The 24,482-nt window shown below is 38.3% G+C and overlaps 2 protein-coding genes across 3 annotated transcripts; one reads left to right on the forward strand and one right to left on the reverse strand.

Moving 5' to 3' along the window:
* Nucleotides 1-8,338: 8,338 nt before the first annotated feature.
* On the reverse strand, nt 8,339-13,271 carry LOC131055429 (oligopeptide transporter 3). Of its 2 annotated transcripts, none has more exons than XM_057989911.2 (6): nt 12,355-13,271; nt 11,765-11,874; nt 10,194-10,760; nt 9,692-9,947; nt 9,185-9,367; nt 8,339-9,080 (listed from the first exon to the last, which is right to left on the reverse strand). In XM_057989911.2, the coding sequence occupies exons 1-6, from the start codon at nt 12,847-12,849 to the stop codon at nt 8,466-8,468; spliced, it is 2,226 nt and encodes a 741-aa protein (XP_057845894.2). In that variant the 5' UTR covers nt 12,850-13,271; the 3' UTR covers nt 8,339-8,465. The 2 variants fall into 2 exon arrangements, with proteins under 2 accessions (XP_057845894.2, XP_057845895.2); XM_057989912.2 differs by having other exon boundaries at nt 11,765-11,862; nt 12,355-13,264.
* A 6,729-nt stretch (nt 13,272-20,000) lies between these two features.
* LOC131857768 (uncharacterized) lies at nt 20,001-20,942 on the forward strand. The gene has a single exon (XM_059210485.1). It carries the CDS (start codon nt 20,001-20,003, stop codon nt 20,940-20,942), a length of 942 nt encoding a protein of 313 aa, XP_059066468.1.
* Nucleotides 20,943-24,482: the final 3,540 nt, after the last annotated feature.

A 24,482-nucleotide genomic window follows, 5' to 3' on the forward strand; every position in this document is an offset into this window, starting at 1 on the left:
TATTAATTTTAGGTCAAGTTATGTTTGTCGTACATGAGGGTTTTTCAAAACAACAATTATGCCCAATAAATAATTAATGAAAAACAAAATATTCAGAAAAAAATTACAAAAAAAATGCTCATCAAAGGTGAGTGAGTTACAAATCTTTTCCCAAAAGGATTTAGAAAAATACTTTCATTTGGGTCAAATCATTCTTGTCGTACACATGCATGGTATGGTTCTAAGAAAATGACTTTTAAACTATAAGTTTTAGAAATGCCTATTGAAACTTAATTTCTATCATTTGGGTATTAAAATAAATTACATATTTGGAAACTAGACTTCGAGCACTACATTTTCTATTCTTGACTTTTTCCAAGATTCATTCTTTAAGTGCTTCAAATTTTCAGGTCAATTGGGACAAATTCTAAAAAACAAGGAAAACACTTCCACTTTTTGGCCAAAAAGTGGACTCAACTTCTTGCACACACCAAAAAATTTCCCCTTTCTTTCTGTATGTAGTAAATAGGTACAAAGCTACATTTGGGAGTATCAATAGGATTCGTAGAGATGAAAAGGTTCACCTTTTGACCGCGAGAAATTTAGAGGACCACATGTGGTGAATTGATGATACCTAGTCCCGAAAAATGAGCCAAACTTCTAGAAATAGGTCTGAAACATCTTCTTTTACCTAGATCCAGGTTGGTGTCTCCGTACGATGACTGTAGTTCATTGTTTACGCTCGATCTCTTCAATAATAACCTATTTTACCCTAATTTCAATATTTTCACAATTCAACTTAGAAAGTGGTAATCAAACCCCAACCGGGTGAACCTAGTCAATATTTTAGAGTTTTTCCCTAGAGGGATTAAGCCCAAATCTATTAGGTCCATCCCTCTTTCAATGTAATGATCTTTTAAGCAAAATTAGTGGTTTTGTTACCTTAATTGATGAAACCCTAATTTTCACCATTACACTAATAAAACTTTAACAATTTAGATTGTTGTTCACAGTATATCCGCCAAGATCTACTTTATAATAGTTATTATTATGAAACTGTTTTAACCTCTAGTATCTTATTCCATGTTTTTAGGTTTTTTTCTAACAATTTAAGAGGTTGCTCACATGTATGCCCCCTTGCTCTACTTTATAATGGTTATTGTTATTGAAACTATTTTAACCTCTGCTATCTTATTCCCTGTTTTTTATGTTTTTCCTAACAATTTAAGAGGTTGCTCACATGTATACCCCCTACTTTACTTTATAATGCTTATTGTTAATGAAACTTTTGTACAACCTCTACTATCTTATTCCCTATTTTTTACATTATTTTTGTTAGATGCTCATCCATTCCTATCAAACCTTTCCACATTGGGGTCTAACTTTGTTCAAGGTAAAAATATGGTGTCCATGATCTGCAAAATAACATTGCATTTCCTAAGAACCTATAGCACCCATTGAAAATTTCTTCCCTTTTCTTTTCTCCCTTCAAAATAGGAAGAAAAATCCCTAGCTAAAACATAGTTCCACTTCATTCACATCCACCCTCACAATTCCTCCATTAAAGGCGCAAAACCTATAAAAAAAATTTCAAGCCCAAAAATTGTAAACTTACAAATTAAAACATGACAAGTTAGGCATATTTAACTATAAATTTATAAATCAAAACATGACAAGTTAGACAAAATCTGCTAAAAAGGTTTCTTCATCAAGTTAATTTGTTCTTAGGTTGGGGTCCCATGGAAGGGGCTTCCTAAAAAAATTTAGTGAGTGTTGCTGAGATTTTATAAGATTATTATAGAGTCGATGGTGTCATGAATTTTGTAGTGCAAGTTAAAATTTAAGCTCCAAAATTTAGGAAGATGGTGGTCTCATGAATTTAATTATTTAACATATTCAATTCAAGAGTGTAATAAATATAAAATAATAAAATCTACTTGGTAAAGATTGAAAAACTTGAGATGATTGACAAGTGGTAGAAAAAAGTCTTGTTGGAGCAATTTCTAGCCCTCCACCTTTTCCACCAACTCAATTTGCAGCCCTAAAAATAAATATCGAAGCACCTCATGCGACTCTAGTATTAGGGCAAGGCCCCATGTGACTACTTAGCTTATCTCCATGTGGCTACTTTGTAACTTTTTGAGAACAATTTGTGGCAAGTAGTACACTTAAACAATATTTTTAAATGAAATTTTTTGTTATAATTTTGTAAATAAAATTTGAAGGCAAAATTGGAAACAAATAAAAAGAAGAGGAAAAAAATGATGAAGCCACATGCCATTTTTTCCTGAGGTTGCTGCTTATTTCAACTCCCCTTTATTCAAAGCTTATTTTATTCAGAGCTTATTTTAACTCCCTTTTCGTCAAAGCTTATTTTCAATTTTTAAGGGGCAGTAGCAGCTGCTCTATTAAAATAGAGAAAGATTCTAATTTATACTTTTCCCAAAAAATTTACTTAAAAATATTTCCAGGATATGAAAAATAGAAGTGCCTAACATCTGATAATTAATAAATTTCACTAAATTTCATCTTTTGTGACCGTTATCATCTTTCTAGTATAGGTTGCCCTTGATCCCCATCCTCTTCCCTGTTCATTTCTCTGCTCTAGTAAACCCCCTCAATCACACTCTTCTAATTTACGACTTTATATATTTTTATTTTGTTTACATACAGAAAATCGAAAATTTTATTTATTAAAAATCATACATTTATAAAACTCAAACTTATAATTTCTTTAGTGCCTTTCTGAGTGTCTAGAATCCTATGTTTCCCCTGAATCGTTTAGGTGTAAATCTTAGGGTTTGTTGGTGAAGAGTTATAGATTTTTATTTTTATTTTCAAATTTTATCAAATTTAAAAAATACCAAAGATTGAAAAATTAGTAACAAATAATAGCAAATGACAAATTGAAAGAACAGAAAAATGAAGCCAAATTTCATGTTTTCATCTCGCCAAATTTGAGATTCAATAATACAATCACAGATTTGCTCCGGACCAATTCTCTTGACAATGTAATTCCAGAAGGCGAAGCCTGGTTGATTGGTAAGTCACAATTTCTTTATTTATTTTAGTCTCTTTCAAGCTTACTTGGCATAACTCGCGCCACTGGGGGATTTGAACACCCATCAATTGTCTTCTAAATGTAAACCCAGTCCGAAATAGTTCAACATCAGAACACTAATTAAAAAACACACCAGAACATCAAATCAAAGTCTCTGGTTAAGCACTACAAATTGTTTGTTTATACGTTGGTATCATAATTTTATGTCAACTATGAGCGGGAACTAGAGGTTCCAATATTAGGAGAATGATGGAGATGATGATGTGAATTCAGAGGATGCCGATAAGGAGGCTCTCTGGGATGATGTTGAAAACGATGAAATGCTGCTCGACTTCTGCTTAATGCTTGGTTGCTGGTTGTCCTGTTAGGGTTGTGCTGCCTGAGACTTCTCTTCCCTCGCTGAAATGTTGTTATGGGGCTGCCCTTGTTGCTCCTGAAGTTAAAAATGATTTACTTCCTGCTCTGTCTCCCCTCTTGCAGGACTTGGATCTCTCGCCTTCTCGTCCTGTTTATGGTTTGCGAATGGTGGTTGCAGAGCTTTCTCTTTGTTCTGGAGTTGGCTTGGGTAAGGGTTTCCCTCTTCAGGAGGCGGCCCCCCATTTCTCTCTGTTGCTCAGGTCACTAGAGAAAGTGTCCTGCTTCGTGTGCCTTTTCTTCCCCTGCGTGCGACGCAATATTGCAACGAAGGGGATGCCATCTCTGTCGTGATGCCTGTGTTACCACTTTAGCTCCTCTCTTGAAGGACTTGGTTTCACCAATGCCTACTAGTCTTGGCGATGTCCCCTGTGCTTCCTTTAGGGTTCTTGATGTCTTGGTGGACAGGGTCTTTGCAGGTATGCAGTCTACCCTTTTTAAAAGATTCTTTGGTAATCAGCAAAACATTGATGTTAACCCTATCTAGGCATCCAAATGCTGGATTGTTTCAGGTCAATTTCGTGTTACAGTCTTGTTAAATGGATACCTCTTATTATCCTTTCAATCCATCGAGAACTATTCAAGAATTCTATATGGAGGTCCTTGGTTTCTTGGTATGGCTTATCTTCATTCAATAAGATGGATTTTTAGTATGAAAGTATTATTCAAGGTATCATTACGACCATTGATCAATGGGTTGCCATTGACAATGTGCCAAAATTTGGCGTTGAAAACCGATAAGATTTTCAAATTGTGCTCTAAGTTAAGTGTCTAGGAGTTTATGAGTCCTCTTCGTTGGTTTTTCATAACGAAAAGGGGCACTTCAAGGTGAGGTGTAAAGGTTTGGTTTCGGATTCCCTTGGGCCTTCCTCTAGGGACATGTCACCAGTTGTGATGTGTCAGTCTCCGAACAAAGGGAAGGTGTTGAAAATCGTCGACAAGAACCACATTGATGAGGGCCAAGGGAAAACTTGAAGCCATGTTTGAGAGTCCGTCGCCTGAGATTTTCTTTTATGAAAAATGGCAAGACATTCCATTTCAGTCCTGCTCCTCTTCGGAGCCCTTTTATGCCTTTTCTATGCAAGACATTCCATTTCAGTCCTGCTCCTCTTCAGAGACCCTTTGATTCCTTTTGATGAATGTTTGTTTGACATTCTTGCTTTGTTGTCTTTGTAGTTTGTTGTAGGTTCTTTTGGTTTTTTTTCGGTCCATTCCTTTGTTAGTTGTTCCTCGCTACTTGGTGTATTAAGGTTTAGGTTTCCTTTCAAAAACCAGTTTTTATTTCATAGTTCCAATGAAAAGCAGTTCTCCAATGGTTCTATTCTCTCTTTTTGTGTTTTTGATTTCAGTCACACCTTTTGTGAGACTCATTTTGTTCACTTTAATGACTGCAATGTAAAAGATCTAGACTCTTCTTATATATTTATCTTAGTCAAAATAATTGTTTGTTTATGGGTAAAAAAAATATTCCCCTAAATTCTGAATGTGATAAGTTTACAATATGATGTGATGAAAAGAGTTATGAATACAAAGAGTAGATAGGCACGTTAGCTAAGATCAGTAAAACACCTTATGTTTATCTTTTATCTACTTAATTGTTCATGGGTTGTGGATGGTCTTCTCTTTTGAAAGTATGTTCGTTTAAAAACAATTAGTTTCAATCTTGAATTTGTTGGACTAAGTGTTGGGTATGTGCTCAACGGTCACATTACCATTCGACTTTCCCAGACTATTCATTTCATATCTAAATATGAATGTATAAATGGATGTGTGCAGTCTATGTACTGGATGAATTGATAACTATTAATAAAGAGTTTCCCTGCTTTAAGAGTGGACATAGCCATATTGGTGAACCACCATAAATTTTTGTCTCGTGTCTTTGTTTGTGTCATTTTTACTTTCTGTTGTGTTCTGTTGATTATTATGTTTTTTCTCTGCTTGTTTAAATTAACAATTGGTATCAGAGCCGTGGTTGGCTTGAGTAGAGATGGAAAGGTAGATAGATAATTCTCGAGAAGATGTAGAAGTTCGAAGTTAGAAAAACTAGTTGCTGGTATTGTTGGCAAGAGAGGCGACGTCAAAAGAAATTGTTGGTCTTTCAAGAAGGCTGAAAGGCAACTAAAAGATGAAGACACCGATTCAGTCACGAAGAATTTCTTGCAAATTTAGACTCGGTAGAGAGTAAATTGTGCAAGCAAAAGTTAAAACAAAATGTCATGTACATTGGTGGGATGGCTGGAAAAATGAGGAAAATTCGACTGAAGAAGAGGTGCCTTGCCAAGAAGAAGAATCAGAGAATGGCTTGGATGAAATTGAAGAGGCTTTGAAGAATAAACAACCCTCTGAGATGGAGATTGCAAAAGTGGTTGGACCATGTCGTAGAATAATACGTATAGACCTAGGGAGTTCGTTCTGTTGAACGATGAGAGGATGCCCACGGATGGCCCAAAGCAAGCAGAATTTGCTGCACATGCCACCGATGACATGTCGTTGTTTCCTTGGTTGAAGGAGGATCAGGGGGAGAGTCCAAATGACAACATCGTGGAGAAGCAAGGTGGTCAAAGTCTCACAGTCGCCATGTTTCCAGAGATGTTGGGAGTTTTTTAGTGGCACACAATCAGAAGCGGAAGTTGCTTCTATAGATGATGTTGGCTTTGGTAAGGCTTTGAAGGGCTCTGTAGACAGCCTGGCTTTGGCGAAGACAAAGGGGAGTCGAAGTGACAACGTCATGAAGTGCCATGACAAGTGGGAAGACGAGCAGATTCTCGATGGAATTAACGAGGCCTTTGTGGACAAGAACCAAACAGACCCGAAAAGTGTCGATGAAAGTGACAAGGAAGAGGATATCTTTTACGAAGTTGATGATAAAGACTATGATTGTACAGCCTGCACCCTAGTTACCAGAAACGTGAGGGGAGACTTCCGTTTCGCGTTGCGACGACCGAAACAGGTTTTCCGTTGTAGACGGCCATTCCGAAGCCTGATTTTTGTTTTTCCAGCAGGAGTTTACATTAATTTAGAATTTTTGTATGTGGAATTAAGTATCACACAAATTTATTATTGTCCTCGTAGTTTTATAAAACTTATTGTATGAAATGTTTTATACAAATTATTTTAAAATGAAAGAATGAAATCAAAGAATGTTTAAAATTTTTATAAAGATATATGTTTTATAATTTTAATTTTGAAATTAATTTTATTATATTATATATATATATATATATATATATATATATATATATTAAAAATTCATTTATTATACGGAACCTTTTAAACTTCCGTTTCTGATCACGTTGCCGTTGCCGTTGCCGTTGCGTTTGTCGTTTCACCTTTTTGAGAAACTGTTTGTGCACGGTGAGGACTGTGTGGACTGGTCGAAGGCCATGGGCAGGCCTGGCGTTGCCGTTCCCGTTGCGTTTCTCGTTTCACCTTTTTGAGAAGCTGTTTGTGCACGGTGAGGACTGTGTGGACTGGTCGAAGGCCATGGGCAGGCCGTATCCGGTAAAATCCATTTCTAGTGATAGTATTGATATGGACGATGTTTTCCGGTTGGAGAAACTGCTTGGAAATGCAGGGCTCATGGCAGCCGGTAGAAGGGAAACTGTGCTCATGGTTTTGAAGCCCAACGCCAGGAATGAGTCCACGACAGTGCTTCTGTTATATGCTCGGCACCAGTAGATGGCACCTCAAGAGAATTGGGGAAGTGTGTCAGAGAAGCTTGCAGTTATTTTCAACATGGGTTGAAGGAATGAACACGATACTAGGGGCCTAAATGGAATAGTTGAGGGTAATAAGCAGACTCAAAAAACATTCTGAAATGGCTCGGCGAAATGTTAAGGATCCCTCTACAGATTCTGACAAGCTGTCTCCCAAAGAAAATAAAGGACAAAAGAAAACGGTGGCCTTTGATCGCTTAATGGATTCTCCATGGGTGCTTGTGACGGGGGAGTATAGGGGGACTACGGATTTAGAGCAGATAATGAAGGCGCAAGCCCTGTGTGACAACTTGCCTTCACTTGGATTTCTTTCTACCAGAGGAGGAGGAGATCCGCTTTATGCTTGCAGTAGCGACCCCTTTTACTAGCTCCTTCTAGTTAGCAGTTTAGTAGCTTATGGGGATGCGATAGGTGTTATGTCTCCTGTTAACATGTTAAAGTAGTTTGCAGCTGAAGAGATTTCTGTACAGGTCTTTGCAGATGATTGGAAGTCTACGAAGGATGTTGGGGAATACGAAGTGGCTTCCGCATGGGGAGAACAGCTCAAGCAAGAGCAATCTACAGTGTTTCGTATTTCAGAAATTGAAAATTTATTAAAAGATTCATTTCTGGATGAAGGTTTTATTACGCATTGATGTTTCTGATTTTGGCATGATCGGTGAATTTGTGTCGAAAACATTTTTGACTCTGGTTTGAGTTGGAGAAGGCTCATTCAAAGTTTTTGTGAGCAGAGTTTAGTGAAATTAAAATTTTTTATGGGTCTGGTTTTTTAAGGATCGAAATGGAGAGCAGGGGATGCTGATTGGTCTTCACGGGGGAGATTGTTGAGTATGTGAAGCCTAACGGTCACATGATCATTCGACTTCCCCAGACTATTCATTTCATACCTGAATATGAATGTATAAATGGATGTGTGCAGTCTATGTACTGGATGAATTGATAACTATTAATAAAGAGTTTCCCTGTTTTGAGAGTGGACGTAGTCATATTGGTGAACCACTATAAATTCTTGTCTCATGTCTTTGTTTGTGTTATTTTTACTTTCTGTTGTGTTCTGTTGATTATTATGTTTTTTCTCTACTTGTTTAAATTAACAATAAGCAAGATATTGTTGTGTAGAAACATTAACTTAATTATCGATATTAAAAAAAATTAATAATAACCCCAGTGTGCAATCTTGATCCAGCAAGCTTTATTGAACAAAAAGAAACGAACTCGAGTAAAAGGGATTAGATAATTGATCATACAGTATTACAGTTCTCCTAATTCCAGAAGAAAATTCAAAATAATTGTAATCAAAAGAGAGGACAACCTTTGACAGATATGCCTGGGGCAGTAGGACAGGAGGCAAGTGAACAGTGATCTATCTTCGTTCCCCACCACTCAAACATCTTCTTCTCACTACCCAAACTAATGTAAAGTAGAACTCCCATGAATGCTGTGCCTGCATCCAAAGATGCTGACAAAACATAGTTGTACCTCTGCCACCACCCTTTCCTCAGTCTAAATATGAAGTAATTGAAGATGGTCCCAATGATGATCCATGTCCCAATGTTGACAGGAGTTGCAGGAGGCATGCTTGCAAAACCACCCAAAAGGACTGGTATGTTGATTAATTTCAACCATTTTATTTCTGGGAACAACTTGTTTAGAATCCACACTGGCACCGGGAGAAGTGCACCCACAAGAAATAACCATACCAAATTTTTGTATGGGCCAAGTGGTCCAAACAGTCTCTTGGGACCAACCAGGCCCCATATCACAGAAGCATCAAATGCTACTCTATCCTTTGGACATGTCCAAGGGCTATCAGCAGGAAGAGAATCAATATCACAGATATGGTCTATCCTTGCTAGCATCCACCATGCTATGCACAGATTAACTGTGCCTGCAAGGATTGTGCCCACAAGCTGTGCAGATTCATAAGTTAGTAGCCCTCAATAAAATAAACTTCTTTGTTCCAATTGTAAAGAAATTAAATGCAGCAGCAAAATGATTATATACATAAACAAACCTGGGCGATGTACATGCACCGTGGAGGAATCTTCATGTAGTGCCCAAGCTTGAGATCAGCTAGAAAAGAAAGAGCATGTGTGGTACTGGTCCTTCCATATGTCTTGAAAAGTATATTTGCTATTGGTTTTCCGGGCAACAAGTACCCAATAATAAATTCTGCAACAACATTGTAGCCTGGTTGCTGTTTGGACAACAAAATCATATATGTTTTAGCTGGAATCTGCTTTATCCTGGATTCCCTATTTACTCTTACTGGGTATAAAAATAGTATAAGCGCAATTTCCCATATGGAAGGAAAAATATGTTGATAACTCATTTTCCATTTGGGTGCAAACTAAGCTGTAACTGTCATTTCTGGATAAGCATTTTCAACTTTTTTCTAATTTCAAAGAGCTATTACATTTAATATGGTTATGTGATTTGCACATGCAGACAGATGTTCTCAAATCATGTTTCAGACATCTCCCTCTTAAAAGGAAAAAGGGAAGACACAAGGATTCCAAACCTGGTTTGTAGTTGCCTGAATAACTCCAATGGGAAGACTTAATATGCATGCAAGTCCAGCTGCTAGCAACATACCCCACCATGGAAGTTGAACATCATCCTTCCATAGAACACACAGCATAATTGATAAAATCATACTACCCACCAGTAGGATGAGAAACCACCACTGAGGGACAGGCCTGTAAACTTTCATCAAACGTGCATGTACATCTGGTCTATCTGTGTTCAGAGAAGATCTGCTCTGCTTAAGAATTTCACTGTGTACATGAAGTTTTGGTCAGACTTTTACTTGTGAAGGGTGTGATATGAGGAATTTAAGCAATACAACAAAAATATTTGTAAAAAGAATCTCAATAAGGCTAATGTTTCCAATATAGACTTAGGGATATAGGTAATTATTTTTTATGTGCTCGAAATTTCTTCTGAGTTCATAAAAATAGATGAAACATGTTCTTATCATGCTAATTAAATATCAAACAAAGAAAGGTTGATGTGGAAATCACCTTCCATTATAGAGCAGAACATGGGTAAGTGTTGCAGCAATCCGTGCAAACCCAAATCCCGTAGAGAAAGCAAAAAATGTGCTGAGATATAGTTTACTGTATTCATTGTAAGCATCAATATCCAAATCAAAATCTGGTGTAAGAATAAGAGTCGTATTGTATTTCTGACCAGTGGCTGTGAATAATTGACTTGAGAAGATTGGAAATGTCCTTGCATTGTAAATATCAAATTTCCAATATGACAGTGGAATGAATATATAAACAAACAGAAAAAATCCAATGCCAATATTAACTATGGAAAACCAGGGGGTAACAAGGGGGCTTCCAAGATATGATGAAATACCAGCCCAATCTAGTGTCACAGCACCAATACCCAAACCATGAAATCCAGAGCCAATTTGATTTGCAGTGACACTGTGTGGACTTATCCAGCAAACCCATGAAAAAAATGACAAGATTGTGAAGAGATATCCAGGCAATACATAGTACGCAAAACTGACAACCATAAAGATTGTGAAGAATTGCATGCGTGAAAGACCTTTGTTTTTCTCCCTTTCATGAAGTGTCCTGACAAGACATTCGCACAATTCTTTGATCAGATCATGCAAAGTAACAAAAGCATTTCATTAAATTCAATATTTACTTAGATATCGAAAAATGTCTTTAGCGGTGGTCAGAGATTTGTATGCATACACAATAAGCACTACAAATTACAATTAATGAAGTGAGCCAAACATGCATATATGGATTTTAGTGAAAACAGTCTTTTAGTATTACTCTTCAAAAGTTGTTAATCTAAATAAATAGAAAAGCATGGTAAAAAATGTACAGGCTTGGAGTTGATACTTATGTTTGATCCGCAATTTCATGGCAGCTCTATATTGAAACACTAGTCGGAGAGATTGTATTATCATGTCTTGAGAAAGAGTTCATTACTTATTTACGAAATCATACCTCTTATATTACTTAACAAATTACAACATAGTTACATAGATTCATGGCAATGAGATGTCTCTAGCGACACTACCAATCCCTGTTTTTGCGCCTAAAGGCAAGGAATCATCAAAATTTCTATAAAGTACATCCAGTCTAGATGTATCGTGTTCAGCTTAATATGTGCCAGGCATCAAAATCCCTAACTGCAATGCTAAAAAAAGCTTGATCACTAGACCTGTAAGACATATCAAGAGGAGTGCTAATTACTAGACATGTTCTAAATTAATATCAATGTTTAAAATAGAGATGCTGAAAATTTCTGCAAGTCCGAAGGCATTAGTTGCCACAAAAATTTGCGTCAGAATAAAAACCTTATATAAATCTTTTAGAATGACACTTCAAAATGTTTAGTCAGATGTATTGGGTACAGAACATGAGAAACCCTGTTTAAATCAGACCAATATCCAGAGAATGTTCTTTACAGGGTAAACTTTAAAACTACTGCTTGGTTAGTGAGCTATGGTTCATAGCGTCATATTATAAACCACAGTTGCTCGAATAAATATATTGATGAATAAAATGGATTACAAGTTACTGTTAACGATTAACTTGTAAAACATATGTTTCCTTCTCACCTAAATAGAGAGACCTGTACCAGGTTGGAGGGCCACCACATATGTGCTGGTTCTACTAAATATTTTCGCAGCAAACCGGCCCACCCATAACCTAAAATCTGCATAAAAATCTAAATCTTCATTAGTGTTGGAAGTTTTAATGAATGCATATAAAATAAGTTCTGCTTAATATCAAATGGTTCAAATTGTTGATTCAAAAAGATAAAACTATACAGTTGAATTTTGATAGTAATATCATAATTTGACTTGCTGTGAAAAATATCTCCTATTTATCAAAGATAAAACTGTTCAGTTTGTAATTGATGATTGCTTGATTATCCTGTGTTCGAGTACAAAGGGTTCTTTCAGTCTTTCAGACATGCAGATACCCACTTCCCATTCAGTTTCCTATCCTATGTGCAACTGAGAGTGGCTGTCATGCTTGTATAACCTGGTAGAAAAAAAATCACTCGGGGCAATGGACCCTGGCATCCTAATCGGTATAAGATGACATTTGAGTCCTCAGTCCTGAGCATAACCAGGTGAAAAACAAAATTCTGTGACACCCAGTGAACAAAACTCTTAATACTTGTGATGCATGAATAGCATACCTGTGTTGATATGACTATAATTAGTGCTGCTACAAAACTGATATTCTTGTGGTAGAAAGCTTTCATGACATTGATGGCTCCAATTGAGAAGGCATCTCCACCTCCAAATGCAACACCAGCATTGGCAAATATTGTAATTAGGACATGCTCTTTCATATTGAAAGGACCCGGATTGAGAGAAAATTCCCAACTAATCAAAGGAACCCTCACTGGCCTCTCTGGAAGAACAGCTGCCATGAATCTTCCGGCAGGTAAAACAACAATTTGTGCAAAAATGGCTGATACAGTGAGTGGCTGCGTTCTATAGGCAAAGAAAGTATTGAAAAACATGAGCAAAATACATGACAGGATTCCCAGAATCCACATTCGAAAAGTCATGACAGGCAAAGAGGGGTCATCAGTTACAGGAACTGTCAAGGCAACCTCCTCAATTGGGGACTGCTCCTCCACTGTTTCTGCATCTCCATTACCATTATTCTCCATTGTCGAAGGCATTAGACCTCAAATTATTACACCCACATACCAGCGTTTTATTCACAGAATCCACTGTTTAGCTAAAGCTTTTAAGCTGTTTTCTAATGCAATGCTGTATAGGACTGCAAAATTGGACAGCGTTGTAGTGTGCCTGGAATTCAGGCAATTAATACACAGTCACACAATCCAAAGCTTGGTTGTTAAAAGATATAAAGAAAGAAATTCTGCTCTACAGTCGGGTCCTGAAATTTTGTACTGTTGTGGTTTGTCTTCTTTTTGAGCTGCTTAACGTTGATGACATTACTAATTCAAAAAGATTGCATGATGTATCTGATTTATGAAATTGTTTGGAGAAAATGAGCTACATTTGATTATAAATGTATTAAAAATAAAGTTGAGTTTAAAAAGGCTTCATGTATCAGTTGTAATAGGAAGTTCTAAGTTAGAATTCTCTATGATTTATTAAAAATAATATGCTGTCAGAATCAGATTAAGAGATCCAGAAGGAAACAATCTTTGGGTAAGATTAGTTGTACCATGGACATAGATTAAAAAGAAAAATTAACATAGAATCTTCAATAATTCATACAGAACAGACAATACACTAACAAAAATATAAAAAAAATTTAAATTAAATCCCAAATAATTTATTAAATTTTGAAGATAACATGACAATATAATTGATATGGACACAATGTAAACTATAATTCTTAAATCAATATTTGGTAGTCCAAAAGTAATAAGCAGAGCACCCAGCATAAGCATGAGAATTCTTAAAATAAAATCCCAAACGGTCCATCAAAAAGAATATCTTCTAACTAAAACTTTGAAATGCTGTCCATCTGAGATGGATATTTCAAATGAACACTTGAGCTTGTCAAATGGAATCACTGCACTGAAATATTGGTTATGGAGATAGAAGGGAATCTTGATATCTGAATTGGAATTGATGGCGTTGTCGGATAAGGAGTCCTCCATAATGGTTAGGTCCGCATGCTCCACGCCTGGACAATGCAGAAGGCAGAGAAAAAAGTATTTACTGAGCTTTCTGCACATTTTTACAGGTGCAATTTCTAGAGCATCTTCAATGGTCAATTATTTAATGACAAATTGAGGCTTCCAATGGTTTAGTCCTCGAGAGTTAAAATTACTGACAAATCTGACTGAGATATCCATGAAATTCACATGGATGCTATCTCTCGATAACTAAGAGCATAGGATTTATGGTGGGGAACACTCCATGCGGATGTACACATTTTATGCCCTGTCTTTCTCCTTGCATCCAAAAGAAAAGCATAAAACTTGGCATGCAATTGAGTGCAAGGTGACAATCGTCCTTTTCTCCATCCATCTAGATGCTTATGTATAATGATGTTCAGATGTAACTTACAGGTTTTAAGTGCAAGTGTTTCTGGATAAACGGTCTATATTTTGAACTGACGTTTTGGATCGACATGTTCATTTACAGGTTTCGTTGGATCAGTGGGTAATGTCTCTTTGTGGTGTTGCCAAGGTTCTTTTGACTTCCACTTCTTTTAGATGGGATTACATTTTAGGCATTGAATGCTTTTGATGATGCTTTGTCTACTCATAATGATGGTGTACTTGTAAAGGTTCCTATAACTATATGTAATCTCAACTTTCGAGTGGTCATCCATGGACCAAAGGAATTAGACTAGAGAAGAAATAAAGTGTTATAAGAATCATGTAAATTGATGACTATAATAAATGTATCAAGTAGGTAGTCATCATCACAATAACAACTTTATAGTTAATAGCGAGTTCATGGTGAGTTCGATTCATGGCCTGGTAGGGCATTAGGGAGGCCAGGGCACCCAAGTCGTTTCTACAATAGGGGTCGTCCGTCGGTGGTCAGGAAATCAGTGCATTTCCATACTCCACACTCATACCAAATGCCCTCAGTCACACAGAGGAAGAGAAATCAGACCTGGCAAAACCAACCTTGGTTGAACTTTTCTGCCTAGGTTGTAAACTCCAGAAATCACTCTAGCTTGGACTCCTGGGCTAAGAAAGTGGCGACAGGCCCTAATAACATCCCCATCCCAGCCAGGGTTCAAAAATGCTTTGCACCCAATGCATCTCTGAGTCGTAGCCATGCTGGCTGCTAAACTAAGCAGCCTTTCAGGAGAACTTCGAATTTGGATTTCAAAAATCTTTCTTCCCATCGTCCGCCTCCAGCCTTTGTTCTCCAGGATCAGATATGGAATTGGAAAACCATGGGTAGCAAACTTTTCATCCTACCTTCCGACTCCATCAACCCCATGATCATCAGATTTAAAGAAAATGCCTTTTTTGCACAATGGTGTGGTATAGGCGGGAACAACAAAGAAATAATCTCCTGGTGGATGTCTTCTTTCCCAGGTTTGATCACAATCAAACTGCTACAGAATGATTTCTTCTTTCTAGAGTGTGTTGACTCTTCCCTAAAGAAAGTAATCACGGAAGGATGTCCGTTGTTCTTTCAAGGGTCATCTTTCAACTTCATCAACTAGAAACCAGGCTTCAATCCGACAAATCATAGATTCGAGAAATCCCCTGTTTGGTTATCTCTAGTGGGCCTTCCATCTGAGTTTTGGTGCCCGGAGGCTTTGTTAAAAATTGGTGATGCTTTAGGAACCCTAGTGGGTATTGAGGAGGATTTCCTAAAAGGTCTTAAAGGAGATGTAGCAAACATCTATGTGAAGATTGATCTCCAAAAAGGATTCTACAGCGATCTAGAAATCATTTCAGAAATGGGAAGATGGAAGCAAAAAGTGCAAAGACTGGGCAAGCAAATTCGTGGCAAATGTATTCTCCGAAACCAACTAATCAAGAACAGCTCAATAGCAGCCTCAACAGGTGCTATTCATCTCACTCATCAGTTTCACCATCGAGCTTCCCCGATTAAGGAAGGTCTGAAGCTGGACAGGGGTCAAGATAATCCTTTGGTTCCACCTATAGTGGAGGCAAATCAGCTTGGTAGGATTGCCATTGGCCAGTCTCAAGACAAAGATCATGATTCTTCAGTGCCTTCAACCCATCTAGAGTCTCGGCCGCTTCTCACTCCTAGTTCTTCCCCCCGACTTAAAGATTCTCTTGGTCAGTTGTTGCCCTCTAGCACAGGTATGATTTCTCCATCCCCTCTTTTTTCTCCTCGTAGTTGTCCTCCTCTTATTCTCTCCCCTTTTCATAAGTTGCAGCCTCAAAAAGTAGTTAGAAGTCTATTTGGCCAAAAGCAAACTCCTTCCCTCTCCAGAGGAGCTTTTAATATCTTCTCTCAGCCTTCTTCCAAGGTTCAAAAAAAAAAAAAACAGTCTCAGGCACAATAAACAGAAAGGTTCCATCCATCTCAAGAAACCCATTCTCAAACCATTGCACGTTGCCAAAATCCTGCAAGAAGAGGAGGTCATTGAAAATGATCTTATGGCTGAGTTAGAAGAGGACCACGAGCCTCTTCTATCTGATGGTGAGATCCACTCTCCCTTAGATCTTCCCCCAGCAGAACAGATTCTTAATCTCTCAATGGGTAGCCCAATACCATCTATGTTTTCCCCCATTCCAGCTCCTCAAGACATGGGCCTTTCTTTAGAACAAAATACTAAGAAACTGCTGTAGGATCTAATGATCCAGGATGAAGACCCAGACTCAATTCTAGATACCCCTCTAGCAGTACTATACTCCCAGGTCAAAGAAACAAGAAAGTTAGGCCTTCATCAGATTCATGAGGGATTGGAAAAACCAGACTTTGGCTCCTCCCCTCCTAAGAAAGGCCGCAAATCTCTTATTGAAGCTAGGACTTTAGATGGTGCTACTGAAAACCAATCAAAACTTCAAGACCTTTGGAAAGTAGGGAAGGGGAATCCCCTTCCTGAACAACAATGAAAATCTTATCTTGGAATGTTAGGGGTCTCAATGCCCCTAACAAACAAAGGGTGATCAAAAGGAGGATTCTTTTGGCCAGTGCAGAAATCATTTTTTTACAAGAAACGAAGCTGGACAATATGCAAGCAGTTGCATTTGGTAGTGGAATTAGCCCCCATTTCATTATATCCTCACAAGTGATAGTGGATTCAGATGGGGCTTGAGGAGGCCTAATGATAATCTGGAAGCCTTCCCAAGTTAAAGTTGTTGGCAATGCTTCAAATAGGAACTGGATCCTGGCAAAAGTATCCCATCTCCAGTCCAATTCATCTTTCTTTGTTATTAATACTTATGGTCCAGTCTCCCCCATCAACAAACGCCTTTTATGGTCCTCCTTAGATGTAGTCCTGTCTTCTCTCACTAAGGAACAACTCTTTATAGGGGGTGACTTCAATGCTATCAAAAGAACTTCTGATAAAAGGGGAGGATTAATCAGCTTAGGTGGATCTCAGCAGGACTTCAACGACTGGATTGATAGGAATGGTCTGATGGAAATAGGCTCAAGTGATTTGTTCACTTGGACAAATAGAAGGAAAGGTTTTAGCAATATTGCCAAAAAATTAGATAGATTCTTTTGGCAAGGACAATTAAGGAGCTTCCCATTCACCCTTTCACGCTCGATTATCCCCTGTTCAGGATCGGATCATTATCCCATATTGCTTTCCTTGCTTGACAATAAGTCAAATTGCAAAGCCCCATTCAGGTTCGAGAACATGTGGATGAAGGACCAAAACTTTCTCTCTTTGATAGAAAACTGGTGGCAGGAGGCGTTGGTGGTAGGATCAAAACTCTTTTGCTTTAGTGCTAAGTTGAAAATTATCAAACACAAACTGCTTCAATGGAACTCCCAACACTTCAGAAACATCTTCTCAACAAAAAGTTCGATAGAAGGTAGATTGGAAACCCTAAATGATAAGATCATTTTGGAAGGTATGGATCTGGAATCCTTTCAACAAGAAAAGATGCTCCTACTGGAATATGAGGATATCTTGTCCAAAGAAGAGATTTTCTAGAAGCATAAATTGAGGGAGAACTAGCTTAGTACGGGAGACAAAAACACTAAGTTCTTTCATAATGTAACAAAGATTAGAAGGAGTAAAAACTGGATATCAAAACTAGAGTCCAAGGACAATTGGATCATAGAGGATCCTGATGAAATCAAGAAGGAAATCACTTCTTTCTTTTTCAATCTCCTAAACAACTTTGAAGGTTCTCAGTTATTAGAGCAAGGAAAGATGTTGGATGTGATCCCCAAGATCATAACAGACAAGCAGAACCAAAATCTAAATGAGAGCCTAAAGATGGATGAAGTTTTTCAAGCCCTCAATCAACTACCTTCGGGTAAAGCTCTTGGCCCGAATGGCTTCCCAGCAGATTTTTTCAAGAAGTGTTGGCACATCTTAGGTCAGGATCTTGTGGCAGCTCTGGAATGCTCAAGGAGATCAGGAAGGCTTCTTAAGGAAGTTAACAACACATTCATAGTCCTCATCCCTAAGAAGGAGAATGCAGTAAAGCTGGGTGATTTCAGACCCATCTCACTTTGCAACACAGTTTATAAAATCCTTTCAAAAGTCATGATGAATAGAATAAAGCCCCTCATGGAATCAATCATATCAGAAGAACAAACAGGGTTTGTTGCAGATCGTTCAATCCTTGATGGAGCCATAATAGCACAAGAAGCAATCCATACTCTTCAAAGTACTAAAAGACCAGGTATGATGATTAAAGTAGATATTTCAAAGGCTTATGATAGTGTAGACTGGCACTTCCTCTGCAAAGTTATGCAAGCCTTTGGTTTTGCAAAGTAGTGGATTGATTGGGTCTTTGAATGCATCTCCACTCCGAAATTTTCAATCTTGGTAAATGGGAAACCGGAAGGCTTTTTTTCCTCTACAAGGGGAATTAGACAAGGAGATCCTATCTCTCCTTTTCTCTACATTATAATGGGGGAGGTTTTGGGTGGGACACTAAAGAGAAGCCACATGAACAATCTTTTAGAAGGAATCAAGGTAACCAGAAACTTTACAGTCACACATTAGCAGTTTGTAGATGATAATCTTCTCTTGGGGGCAGCAAAAATCAAAGAGACTTCCCATCTAAAACAAATTCTAGACAGCTTTGGGAAAGCCTCAGGCCAAATAAGGAATAAGGACAAATCCAAGGTTTGCTTCTTTTCTACCTCTAGACTCTTGCAGTCTAAAATACTTTCAATTCTGGATTGCAGTGAAGGATCCCTCCCTTGTATCCATTTGGGAATCCCAATTGATCATGGCACTGAGAATGCTAGATCGTGGGATCCTCTTAAACTAAAAGTGGATCAGATCTCAAACTCCTGGAAAGGGAAATGGTTGTCTTGGGCTGGCAGACTTGTGATGATCCAAGCAGTATTAGCGGCCCTGCTCATCTATCTATTATCCATCTTATCTCTTACAACAAGTGCAAATACCTTTCTTATTAAGAAAATGAGGAATTTCTTCTGGCAAAATTCAAAGGAGAAACATAGAATAGCTCTAATTGCATGGGAAAAAATAATCAAGCCAAAATTCCTAGGGGGTTTAGGCCTTAAGGATCTCAAATTGCAAAATAAAGCTCTAGGGGCCAAACTAGTATGGAAGTTCATCAAAAATCCTAGTATCACATGTGCTAGAATGCTAGCTACTAAATATTTACTAGATCAAGAACCAACCAATCTTCTACGAGCAAACTCATTCCCCAAGGGCTCTAAAACGTGGAATTTTTTAATTTCCTACAGAAACCTGATATCAGAACAGATCTCATGGGATATCCGAGATGGAGCCTCAAGCCTCTTTTGGGAAGACTCATGAGGTGGCTACCCTCCCATTGCTAATTCACTCAACATTCCAACAACATAAAACTGGCTTAAGCTCCACTGGGGTGTCAAAGTGAGAGATTATCTGAATTTTGATGGTTCGACCGACTCTCAAAGTTGGAGATGGAAATCATTGGAAGGAGTTCCAACTGCAAGGAATGATATAGACCAACTCATAGAACTCTTAAAAGCAAGAAATGTTAATCCGAGAAGAGGGAATGACTCTTTAATTTGGGCTCCTTCTAAAATAGGGCTCTACAATCCTATAGATGGTTATAGAGTACTGGTTAACAATGCCACTCAGGATCAACTGGATTTCCCCAAGAAGTTGTTTTGGAGCTCTAAAGTCATCCCTAAGGCAGGGATCTTTGCATGGCTAGCTTATCAAAGGAAGATCTTAACTACAGAAAAATTCACAAAAATGGGGTATGCAGGACCCTCTAGGTGCATCATGTGCAAAGCACAATCAGAGACAGTGGACCATCTACTACTTACCTGTCCCTTTGCGTTCAAATGTTGGCGATGGCTTAGTGCTAAACTTGGCTTGATCACAGCTCTTCCAAATGACATCAAATCCTTGTTTCAAAGCTGGCCTATCCCAACTAAGGAGTCTACCCTGAGCTTAATCATGGAATTGTCCCCTTCAAGTTTAGTTTGGGAAATTTGGAAGGAGAGGAATCACAAGCTATTTGACAACAAATCCAGAAGAATAGAAACAATCTTGAACTCAATTGCAATGATTATTGTGGATTCAATTAACTACAAGTTAGCCTTCTCTTTGGGTCCACCGAAAGTTTTCTCATCTTGGGATGAAAGCATAAGGAAAAACTGGCATGGAATCAGGATTCCTCCCTCTTTTGGGAAAAAAGACAATAGGAGAAAGACTGCTATCTGGTCTCCTCCAAAGCCTGGCTGGATAAAACTAAATTTTGATGGCACCTCAAGAGGCAACTCGGGCCCTTCAGGCATAGGATATGTAATCAGAGATCACACAGGACCAACCCTTAGAAAAATGGCAAAGCTGATCCCCCTAGACACAAACAACATAGAAGAGTTTAAAGCTTTGCAATTCAAACTGAGAGATTGTATTAACCATGGTTTTAATAACATCTTAGTGGAGGGCGACTCAGAGATAGCAATAAATGCCATCAAGAGGAAAAACACTCCAAATTGGAGACTACAGGGAATTCTAGAAAGCATAGTCGCAAGCCTGGACAGGATCGACAACTATGAAGCTAAGCACATCTATAGAGAAGCAAACTCAGAGGCAGATGTTCTCTTGAAATTAGCCGCACAAGGATCCTATCTCCATAGTTGGGATCAGGGGTATCTTCCTATTACTCATGCAGACCATTGCAATTGACAGGCTAGGGTCCCAAAGGTTTATTCAGATGCGAGAATCCCCTCAGGATCATGCAAAAGCTACTTAACATTTTGCTATATGGTTAACATTAAACTTAACCTTGGTGGCTAAGCTTAACGGTTATATCAATTCAAAATTAATCCTACCTTTCTTGGGGAGGGTGGGCCCACAGTTAATCACGTCATCTAAGTTGTAGTCATGACCTATGCTTTCTCCGATCCTCCTCTTGAGATATAGCTGAAAAATTATCAAATCAATTTATGGTCTACGTGGCCTGAACGAGAGATTTGGCATGCCAAGGACAAACATCCCTCGCCACCTTTGCTGGCAAATTTATTGCAAACCCGACCCTCATTATTCGGCATTAAACGGTGTGCCAACCTTCTTCTTCGCATTCATTTTCTGCATTCCGTTTTTATTTCCATCTCTTCTCTATTTTCTCTCAGAGTCCAATTCATCCTTTGTTGATTAGCCTACTCTGCCATCTATGGTGTTCGAGCCCCCTTCTGGTTTCATTATGAGCATGTATCCCAAACCCACTTGTTGTTTTGGAGCAGACACTCCAATCTCCCTCTCAGCGTCGATGCGTCAAGTCTCTTTCAGGAAAATTTCAAACTTGAGGCTCAAGCGCCTTCTCCTCTTCTTAGATTTCCCCCTCATTTTGGCAATCAAGATGATCTTGGGTAGCGGACACCTGAATAGAGATGAGTATCCTCAGAACAACACCAACATTTCCTCAAGGCTTGTCGCCTCTCTGCTAGACCTAAAACTCACCAAGCAGGCAATTTGGACTCTCACCAAGAAGATTTTTCCAAAGGAGGTCACCTAAGAGCTCCAGGAAATTCTAAACAAGGAAATTCATGACTCTGGGGCTCCTTGACCAGGGGATAGAATCCTCTTCAACGCTCATGGAGAAATAATTAATTATTATCCTTTCCTGCTTGACCTGAAAGGGAAAGACTTGGATAGGCATCGAGTTTTTGCAGGTGTTGGTCTTGGCTACCTCAAATGGCGGTTCCTAGGAGAGAATTCAGACAACCCAGGCAGGGAGGAGGACCTAATTCAATTTGCAAGACTCAACGGTATTCTGCCTCCAAAACCAGAAGATGAAAACCCTCATTTGGAACAGGCTCGCAGGGGTCGTGCTTGCAGGGGTCGTCGCGGGTTTGGAATTGGCCATGGTAGAGGTCGCCCACCAAGCAAAGGCCGTGGACGCATGAAGAAGGAGCATCTACCATCTGAAGCCCACAAGGAAAGTGCAAGCTAGGTCCCCTTTAGCTACCTTAAGCTTTCTATTATGTCTCTCAAGCGGGTTTTTTGCTTTCATCAGTATAATATCTTTTAATAGGGCAGTAAGCTTCTGCCATTAAGACTTTAAATTTTTGTTTTAAAAGGGTTTTCTTAGACTTACATATGTTTTTAAGAAGGACTCCTTATGCCTTCAATAGAATGCCTGGTAGCATTCCTTCTTTTCTACTAGAAGGAATTTTGATGCTTCATTTTTGGATTCTGCTAAAAAACTATTACTCTGTAAATTCTATATAATCAAAATTATTTGGATCTGCCTTTACCGATCAAAAAATAAATAAATGCATCAAGTAATTAAGTGAAAACATCTTGAATAATAGGCAGGGTAAGCACATGGGTGGATGATAAGCCCAAAATTTGTTCATAGAATAGGAAAATAAAAATGGTGATACAAGTTGAAGGGTTAGAAACATTCATGTGAGTATATAAGACACTAGGTTTGGTGTATATCCCCATTGTGGTATCCAAGAGCATGAGCATGCAATTCCTGAGATAAGGCAATAGGTTCCTAGTATAACATGTATCAAGATGATGTGGGAAAGGTTATGATATCTCTAATGTGTGTAATGCCCCAACCCACATGCCTAGGACTCTAACTAATTGAACAACTCTTTTTCTGAGATAATAACTACAATGAAGGAGATGCATGACAATAACATGTCACACTTACACGCATCTTACACACATGCGTGCCAAGTGTCTTGTGAAGCACTACAACACGAGGGCATTAACCATAAGAATTACCTTACCATTGCTACAAGAAAGGTGGCACCAACAAAAGACTTACCAATTGCGAGATGAAACCACAATGATGAACTTACAAAAGGGAGATGAAACCCAAATGAAGATTGGTTAGTTACCATTATTGTGTTCTCTCATGAAAAAATATTAGGGTAGGATGAGGGAGCCAATCAACCTCTAGTACACACCAATGCACACTTAGAACTCTTACAACCATGGAAACCCACATGAATGGTGGAATACCTAGGAGCTAGTGCACCTCTGCTAGATGATGCAACCATTAGTTTCTAAAACCAAGAGTAGGACATGGGCATACTCACCTCTAATCCACTCAACAACCACCCCAAAAAGAACCTAAACTGAGGGACAAGCCTATGCAAGAGGTTTTGTAACTAGGAGGTACAAACCCTATAATAACTAGAATATTGATGAGTCACTTCGAAGCAACAACATGCTTCCAAAGGCATGGACATGCAATAAAATGATGTATGATACTTGTCAATGAAATGGAACAATGGGAAGACTCTCTAGGACTAGGGGAACAACTTTCATATACAATGTTTCTCTGAGGAATGACTAAAAATCCAAATAAATTACAAAATGACCAAAAATGAGGCACTAGAGGACACTAGCACCTAGACAAGACACTAACAACTAGAGGAGACATTACCACCAAGTGGCACTAAGCCACAAGTGTCCAAGTTTGGCGTTGTAGTCCTAGTTTGATGTTTGAGTCCCAAACTAGTGTTGTAGTACTAGAGAATCACTATAGCCTTGGGCTAGCATTGGTGTCTTGACTTGTGACCAAACCCAAGAAAGGATTTGGTCTCCAAAATACACTAAACCCTCAAGAACTACAAATAAGGAAATGCAACCAAAATTGAACTTCAAAATGACAAAATGATCTAGAGTCCACATCAATTCTAAATGAATAGTTAATAAGACACACTAGCCCACAAAGGAGAACACTTCTAAGGACTAGGGAACCTTCACGAACCCCAACCCAAGAACCAAAATATGAGGGATGAAGGGGAAATTGTGTTTCACACCTTTCATCCACTCCAAATCCACTTGAGGGATCCTAAATGACCTCTATATGAGGCAGTCCTTACAACCAAACACACATAAGGATACAAAGGAAATATTAAAGTTTTCTATGTTTTATTTCATGTTCTCTAACCTTGATTTTAAACCAAAATAAAAGTTCTTGAAGTTAATTTTACCCAACAACAAAAGAAATGTTTAAAGGTTATACAAGATAGCATGTGTACTTGACTCCAATTATGAGACACGTAAAAAAAATTATAACATTGGTAACACTTATATGGTCCATTTACAATCAATCCACTAAAGTGGTTCAATATATACATGACAAAATGGTGCAAGTACTGAATCATCCTTCAATTATAATTTGACAACTTTATATAAAATGGAAATAAGAAAAGAAAACCTTTACCAAGGTGATCATGATCTTGAAGCTCCTCCCAAGAT

The sequence above is a fragment of the Cryptomeria japonica genome, chromosome 8 (genome assembly GCF_030272615.1).
Source record: "Cryptomeria japonica chromosome 8, Sugi_1.0, whole genome shotgun sequence".
NCBI lineage: Eukaryota > Viridiplantae > Streptophyta > Pinopsida > Cupressales > Cupressaceae > Cryptomeria > Cryptomeria japonica.